The sequence below is a fragment of the Sapajus apella genome, unplaced genomic scaffold, assembly GCF_009761245.1.
Source record: "Sapajus apella isolate SASKATOON/1434 unplaced genomic scaffold, GSC_monkey_1.0 scaffold248, whole genome shotgun sequence".
NCBI lineage: Eukaryota > Metazoa > Chordata > Mammalia > Primates > Cebidae > Sapajus > Sapajus apella.
In genome coordinates, this window is record NW_022437188.1 from 446,163 (window position 1) to 454,353 (window position 8,191).

Below are 8,191 nucleotides of genomic sequence, written 5' to 3' on the forward strand. Positions count from 1 at the left end.
TTTTTTTTTTTTGAGATGGAGTCTTGCTCTGTCGCCCAGGCTGGAAGTGCAGTAGCACACTCTTGGCTCGCTGCAACCTCTGCCTCCTGAGTTCAAGCTATTTTCTGTCTCAGCCTCCTGCATAGCCGAGATTACAGGCGTGCACCACCATACCTGACTAATATTTTGTATTTCTAGTAGAGACAGGGTTTGGCCATGTTGGTCAGGCTGGTCTTGAACTCCTGACCTCAAATGATCTGCCCACCTTGGCCTCCCAAAGTGCTGGGATTACAGTCGTAAGCCACCACACCCAGCTGCCTCCCAGGATTTACACACACGCCCCTGCCGCTGTCTTGCCTTCGGTGTGCCTTGGAATCTGCAGCTGGGGGTGGATCCAGGCTTCTCTTGCTCTGGGACCTTTCTGCTGGTGCTGCAGCACCATCTGCTGGGCTACCCTGACTCCTGCGGAGGGGGAGGAGCTAGTGGGAGGGGTGTGGCTTGTAATGACTGATGTTCCCTCTTACTTCTCCTAAGGGACTGCCCTCCAGAGCCAAGTCCAGGATCTCTGCGTTGGCTTTGGGCCTAGGGATCTGGGCTGGAGGCCCGGCTCTGCCATTTTTGACAAGATGAGCATGTCAGAGGAGTGTCACAAGAAATCTGTGAATTTGTAGACAATACTCAGATTCCATGTTTTGGCTGCAGTGGGCATCACTGTGGCATCTTGAAGTAGAACCCCGTGGTGGGAGGCAGGAGACCTGCTTCCAAGAAGGGGTGGGGGCAGGGTAGGCCAAGTGACCCTCAGACCCAGTGCATCTACAAATTGTGAAACCCTAAGAAGGAGAGGGTTATGGGAGTTGTATGTAGGAAAATCCAACAGAAGGGGCCCCGGGGGGGGTGGGGGGGGGGGGGGGTCTGTGTAGAATAATTCATTAAACAAATGGTTCTGCAGCTTAAAATATACAAGTTGGGATCAGGTGTGATGGGTGTTTCGTGCCTGTGATCTCAGCACTTTGGGAAGCCAAGGCGGGAGGATCTCTTGAGTCCAGGAGTTCAAGACCAGCCAGGGGAACATAGTAAGACCCTGTTTCTACGAAAAATACTAAAATTAGCCAGGTGTGGTAGCAGGTGCCTGTGGTCCCAGCTCCTTGGGAGTTGGGAACATGACTTGAGCCCAGGAGGTTGAGACTGCAGTGAGCCAAGTTCATGTCATTACTCTCCAGCCCAGGCAACAGAGTGAGACCATGTCTCTTTTTTTTAAGATGGGGTTTCACCATGTTGGCCAGGCTGGTCTTGAACTCCTGACCTGAGGTGATCCACCCACTTGGGCCTCCCAAAGTGCTGGGATTACAGGCGTGAGCCACCATGCCTGGCAACCCTGTGTCAAAAAAATACACACAGGAATTTAAAACCCCTGTCATGTGGCTCATACACTCAGTCTTAACAGAGCATCAATTAAGGGGCAGGTTCTTGGGTGTGGCAGCGAGCCTATGGGAGCTGCTTGCCTGTAGCTTGTTTTTTTTTGAAGATGGTGTTTCACCATGTTGGTCAGGCTTGTCTTGAACTCCCGACCTCAGGTCATCCGCCCGCCTTGTCCTCCAAAGTGCTTGGATTACAGGTGTGAGCCACCACGCCCGGCCAACTGTAGCCTGTTTTCCTGACAGCCCTTGCCTGTCTCCCTCTATCCCAGGTCAGAAGTTGAGTAGCAGGGGCCCAGGAGGGCTCAAGGCCTTCACAGCGATGGCAGAGAAGCGACCACTGGGAACTCTGGGGCCTGTGATGTATGGCAAGCTGCCCCGCTTAGAGACAGACCTGGTGCCCGAGCACAGCCTGCCCCCCTCTGTTGGCAGCCAGGTCCCCTGCAGCTACAAGGGATCCTACTTCTCCTGCTCCATGGGGAGTGCTCCGAAGGCCGAGTCTGAGCAGCTGGCGTCCTGGACCCCATACCCGCCCTTGTACTCTACGGGGATGGCAGGACCCCCACTCCGGGCAGACAACCTGCTGACCAGCTGCCTGTTCTACCATTCGCCGGCGGAAGGCGCTGAGAAGGTGCGGGACTCCAGCTCTGCTGAGCTCCTGCCCTTCAGTCCCCAGGCCCACTCCTACCCGGGCCCGCCGCTGGCAGTGCCCAAACCTGTCTACCGCAACCCTCTGTGCTATGGGCTCTCCACCTGCCTGGGGGAAGGAGCGGTGAAGAGGCCACTGGATGTTGACTGGACTTTGGTGACCGGGCCCCTGTTACCCTCGGCTGACCCACCTTGCTCTCTGGCCCCAGCTCCTAGCAAGGGCCAGGCCCTGGATGGCACCTTCTTGCGGGGGATGCCAGCTGGGGGATCCAGCAAAGACTCCTCAGGGAGCTTCACTCCCTGCCAGCCCTTCCTGGAGAAGTATCAGGCCATCCACAGCACGGGTTTCCTGGCCTCCAGGTACACAGGTCCTTACCCTAGGAACTCCAAGCAAGCAGCATCCGAGGGGCCCTCCAGTCCTTGGACCCAGCTGGCCCAGCCCCTGGGGCCACCCTGTCAGGATACCGGGTCCACCCACTACCCACCCCCCCATCCCCCACCACCCCACCCACCACAGGTCCCGCCTTGCCCTCCAGCCTGTCGCCACCCAGAGAAGCAGGGCAGCTACAGCCCAGCACTCCCACTGCAGCCTCTGGGGGGCCACAAAGGGACCGGGTACCAGGCTGGTGGGCTGGGCGGCCCCTACTTGAGGCAGCAGGCAGCCCAGGCACCGTACATTCCCCCGGTGGCATTGGACACTTACTCCTACCCCTCTGCCCCCCACCCATCACCCTCACCAGGCCTCAAGCTGGATCTGCCTCTTGCTCCACGGTGCCCCCTGGACTTTGCCCCCCAAACACTGGGTTTTTCTTATGCCCGGGATGATCTCTCTCTCTATGGAGCATCCCCTGGGCTTGGAGGGACGCCACCTTCCCAGAACAATGTGCAGGCTGTGCCACAGCCTAGTGCCTTCCAGAGGGCATGCCAGCCTTCCCCAGCCAGCCAGCCCTGCTCGGAGCCTGTGAGGCCTGCACAGGAAGTGGAAGAGAAGACCTGGCTGCCCAGCTGCAGGAAAGAGCAGCTCCAGCCGCGGCTCAGTGAGCACTCTGGGCCGCCCATCGTCATCAGAGACAGTCCAGTTCCCCATACCCCCCCAGCACTGCCCCCCTGTGCCCGGGAGTGCCAGTCTCTTCCACAGAAGGAGGGTACGAGGCCACCCAGCTCTCCACCAATGCCTGTTATTGACAACGTCTTCAGCCTGGCCCCCTACCGTGACTATCTGGATACACCTGAGGCCATAGCTGAGCCTGACTCTGCCACAGACGAGCCTGACTCAGCCCTAGGCACCAATGAAAGCCAGGACAAAGGCTGCAGGGGGTCCCTGCCCACCCAGGAGGGCCCCTCAGGGAGTAAGCCCTTAAGGGGCTTTCTTAAGGAGGACGTAGCCCTGGACTTGAGTGTGAGGAGGCCCACAGCAGAGGCCTCCCCCGTCAAGGCTCCCAGTCCTGTGGAGCATGCCAAGCTCACTGCAGCTGGGGACGTGCCAGATGTGGGCAACATGGCATCAGATCTGCCAGGCCTGAAAAAGGTAGACACAGAAGCACCAGGCTTGCCTGGGGTGCCAGTGACCACAGATGCCATGCCAAGCACCAACTTCCACAGCTCTGTGGCCTTCATGTTCCGAAAGTTCAAGATCCTCCGTCCGGCACCTTTGCCTGCAGCTGTGGTCCCGTCCACGCCCACCTCAGCTCCTGCTCCTGCACAGCCTGTGCCCACCCCCACATCTGGGCCCATTGGACTGCAGATTCTCGCTCAGCAGCCCTTATCCCTGACCTGCTTCAGCCTGGCACTGCCCAGCCCTCCAGCCGCAGCTGTGGCCTCCCCTGCCCCTGCCCCTGCCCCTGCCCCTGCTCCATCCCCTGCTCCAGCTCCAGCTCGGGCTTGGGCTCAGGCTCAGGCTCCAGCTCCAGGCCCTGCTTCAGCATCTACTTCAGCAGCAGAGGACTCCCCGGAGCAGCACTTTACAGGACTACACACATCGCTGTGTGATGCTATTTCAGGCTCAGTGGCCCACTCTCCTCCAGAGAAGCTTCGAGAGTGGCTAGAGACGGCTGGACCCTGGGGCCAGGCTGCGTGGCAGGACTGCCAGGGTGTGCAGGGGCTGCTGGCCAAGCTGCTGTCTCAGCTGCAGCGTTTTGATCGCACCCACCGGTGTCCCTTCCCCCACGTGGTGCGAGCTGGCGCCATCTTCGTACCCATCCACCTGGTGAAGGAGCGGCTCTTCCCTCGGCTGCCACCTGCTTCTGTGGACCATGTGCTGCAGGAGCATCGTGTAGAGCTGCGGCCCACCACGCTGTCGGAGGAGCGGGCGCTGCGGGAGCTCGCCCTGCCAGGCTGTACCTCACGCATGCTGAAGCTGCTGGCGCTGCGCCAGCTGCCTGACATTTACCCCGACCTGCTCGGACTGCAGTGGCGTGACTGTGTACGCCGCCAGCTGGGTGAGCATGGGGCCGCCCCAGTGGCCACCGGAGCGGTGTGAGCAAGTGACAGGTGTGTGTGCTGTGTGAGTGGTCACAGCTGGGGCTGAATGATTCCAGGGACTCCTGCCTGGGCAGGGGGCTCTCGGGTGGGCTTTAGGTACCCCCACCCCTTGACCCTTCAGACTGTTAGTGAGCACCTTCATAGCCTCCTTTCTAGTCCTCTGAAAGTGCCAGCTGCTCTGTCCCCATGGAAACTCCTCGGCCTCCCCTGGTGCTACACCTTCCTGGGTCCCTCCTCCTCTGCCTGTGCCATCTCCATCTTGGGTGTGGTGTTCCCGGTGCTCTGGTTAGACCCTGTTTTCTTTCTTTCTTTCTTTTTTTTTTTTTTAAAGTTGGGGTTTCACCATAATGGCCAGGCTGATCTTGAACTCCTGACCTCAGGTGATCCACCCACCTCCGCCTCCCAAAGTGCTAGGATTAAAGGCGTAAACCACTGTGCCAGGCTAAACCCTGTTTCCTAGCTGAGATCATTTCCCTGAGTCTAGCCTAGCCTCCCGATTTCTGAGCGTTAGCCGCAAATAACTCAATGTCTGCTGGTCTTCTGCACTGGGTCTCTCTCCCACACTGAACTTATTCCAAATCACACTCCCGAGCCTTCCTCACTTGCCACCCTCAGTCTTTTCCATGTCAGTGAAGGGCAGCCCTGTTCACAAAGCTCCTCATGCGCAAGATCTGCTGAGGGTCACAGGTGCCTTTTTGACCGTGCGGTTTTGCAGTCCTCCCCAGCCCTGACGTCACAGAAGTCTGCCCATAGGCTGCGTTGCTTTGTGGTTTGTTTTTCTTCTACACGATGTCTTGTGTGTACTGTTCTCCAGCGTGTTTTTTTAATGTCCTGGAGGATCACACAACTGCCGAAGTGTCCTGTGGCATGTATGATCACACTTCTTCAGCTAGGGATCTGATGATGGGACCGAGTGGATTCTGCCATTGCCCCTCCTGTGTCAGTACACCTGGCATCACAGCCTGGGGGCCCCTCTAGTTTTACTCTCCCTGTGGCCTCCACCGCCACGCTCTCCCATCCACCTCTTCCTGTAGAAACTGTTCCGCCTAGTTCCATCCCCATAGCAGCAGCCTTGCCCTGGCCCTTACCTGGTCAGGATGGAGAAGGGCCTGAGGCAGTGAGATGTAGATGCTGATCAGCAGCCTGGCTGACCGGACTTCCTGATCCCTGAACGTTTACAAAATTGGAGCAGATGCCTTATTGGGATGCAAAGGAAATCCAGGCTCAGGCGTTCAGTTACCGAGTGAGGGTCGGGCATCACTCAGGGCTGGGCTGCCCAGCTCAGTCCTCTGCCCGTACAGTTGGGCTGTCTGGGGCCCAGAGAAGGTCAGGTCCGTTTCTTCTGGGCTGCCTGGTGGGCAGTGGAGTCTGGGCTCCACACAGTCCCCGCCTGCTCTAAGTGGAGCTTGCAAGAGTCAGGGGCCTGGGAGGGAAGTGACTGGGACCAGGCTTCCTGCCTCTGGCTGAATCGTGTTGCCCCTGTTCTCACTCCCTCTCCCCATCCTTGGGGGCCGCCTTTCTGTGTGTTCCCCTAGACCGTGATTCCAGCCTGCCATTCTTCCATGTTCCTGCGCTCCCCAGCGTGGCTTTTAGGGCAGTCCCTGCCTGGGCCCAGGCTGGGGCTTGGGTTCTGGCTCTGGGGCTGGCATAAAGATGATGGCTGTCCTATGTATGGCAGGGCCCTGTGTTCCCATGCCTCAGTTTTCCCATCTGGACAGTGGGTATTGGGCCAGGCCAATGGTTCCTGACCTGCTGAGCCCCTTTCCTCTCATCCTTGTACACAAACAGCCTCTCCTAAGCAGTGCCCGCATCAGACAGAGCTCTGGGGTCACCTGTGGAGAAGCCCATCTTTTTGGCTTGGACGGTCTGGCCAGTAGGCGCGTGTGGGGAAGAGGTGTGATGCCAGCCTGACGTGGGGCAGAGCAGAAGCACTGTTTGGGGGGCTCTGGAGGCCAGGAGGTGGGACCTGAGGGTACAGGGTCTGCAGCCTGACTGTGTGTTCGTTTTGCAGGTGACTTTGACACTGAGGCTGGAGCTGTGTCCTCCTCAGAGCCCACCGTGGCCAGATATGAGCCAGAGAGACTTGCCCTGGCTCAGAAGTCACCGGCCCCCAAGGTCAGGAAGCCAGGGAGGAAGCCACCAAGCCCTGGCCTGGAGAAAGCAGCGGCAGCCGCTGGGGAAGAGTCCCGTAGTGCCTCCGCTACCCCTGCTGCCAGTGCCAGCCCGCCTGGCCCCACGCTGAAGGCCCGCTTCCGCAGTCTGCTAGAGACCACCTGGCTCAGTGGGCTGGCCCTGCCCACCTGGGGCCACAAGGCCTCAAGACCAGACCGGCCCTCGCCCCGCCCACAGCTGCTGGACCGCCAGAGCCCTCACCTGTAGCGCTGGTTGCCGGTGCCGCGTGTACGGCGGTCACTCTCCAGCCTTCCTTCTGCCTGCCCAGCTGCCCGGGCCAGGAGTGGATGCTGGGGCCATGGCTGCTCTCCTGGAGGGGGTCCAGCTTTGACCCTGGGGCCCACCCAGGGTGGGCTGCGAGCCTCTGAGCTTTTCATGTGAGGGTGTTTATTGGATAGGACTCCTTCCCATTCTTCCCTAGAGAACACACAGATGGGCTCTGGAGCCCGACAGGCCTGGGCTTGAATCTCGGCTGGTGTTCTTGCTGTGTGACCTGGGCAAGACACGTCACCTCTGCTGAGCCCTCATTCCCCACGTGGAAAATGGGACAACGCCACCTACCTCACAGGGTTGTCGTGGGGATGCTGCCTGACACGTACTCCGTCACGGGTTGGTCCCTGTTTCCTCCCTGGGACAGGGCAGAGAATTGGAGCCAGAGAACCTTCCTGTAGAAAGTCTTCGTGTGTCCTAGGGCCTGACTGTCACAGAGTGGTACCTTATGCAGTGGGTGTGACTCGCACCTTCAGGAGTCGCCCCCAGCACCTGGGGTCGGGTTGGCCCCAGCCCTCCAGCCTGGAGCTTCCTGAGGGAGCTCGCAATGCCCACTCCCGATCCCCATTGTTGGTGCGGGGATGCAGCCTGGAGCGGGCGTCCTTGTTCTGGGCCCGCCACTGCCACCCCAGGAGGCCCCAGGCCTGTCCTGAATTGATGTCAGTGCTTCCTTGAACTGCCTCCCCACCCCAGGCGTTCTCCCAGGAAACTTGGTTTTCTAGAAGCGAAGCAGCTGCCGGGACTCAGGGACTGGTGCAGGCAGGCTGAGTGGCAGGTCAGGCCCAGAGGGCCTCTGAAGATCTGGACTGAGGACCCTGCTGCTCCCCAAGCCGGAGCCCATTAGCCAGGCCCGCTGGCAGCCACCTGCCTTTGGCGGGCTGAGTTGAGCCAGAGGCTGGTGGGCTCTGTGCCTTATTTAAGGGATGGTGATGAGCCTCTGGGCCCTGGAGGCGGCCATTAAAGCACCTGGCTTGTGTTTGGAAGTGGGGTCTGGTTGTGTGTGGGGGTGGTGGCTTTCATGTCCGTCACTGGGTGCCTACCCCTTGCTTTCAGGCTGCTCCCCCTGCTCCCAGTCCAGAAGGTGCTGAGTGGCTCCTGCTTCAGCGAGCGGCTGGCTCTGGCTCTGTGGGGCCCTCTCCCATGCATACTTGCTCCGGGAAAGCCCTCCCTCCTGGGACCCAATGGGTTCTGGTGGTGGTGGGTCGGTGGTTTGCTGCCTGGTGAGA

At 59.7% G+C, this 8,191-nt stretch overlaps 1 protein-coding gene across 2 annotated transcripts in view; it reads left to right on the forward strand.

The window, feature by feature from the left end:
• CUNH15orf39 (chromosome unknown C15orf39 homolog) overlaps positions 1–7,948 on the forward strand; it is a 10,578-nt gene extending 2,630 nt beyond the window's left edge. Inside the window, exons 2-5 of one of the 2 annotated variants that reach the window (XR_004266199.1) lie at positions 1,667–3,891; positions 3,946–4,532; positions 5,338–5,388; positions 6,535–6,576. Coding sequence is in view for 1 of the 2 variants with exons in the window: in XM_032271740.1 (XP_032127631.1) it covers positions 1,717–4,480; positions 6,535–6,902 (3,132 nt within the window). In the remaining variant the exon portion in view is untranslated. Of the gene's footprint in view, positions 1–1,666; positions 4,533–5,337; positions 5,389–6,534 lie in introns of both variants that reach the window. The other variant, XM_032271740.1, reaches the window with a different exon arrangement.
• The last annotated feature ends 243 nt before the right edge of the window (positions 7,949–8,191 follow it).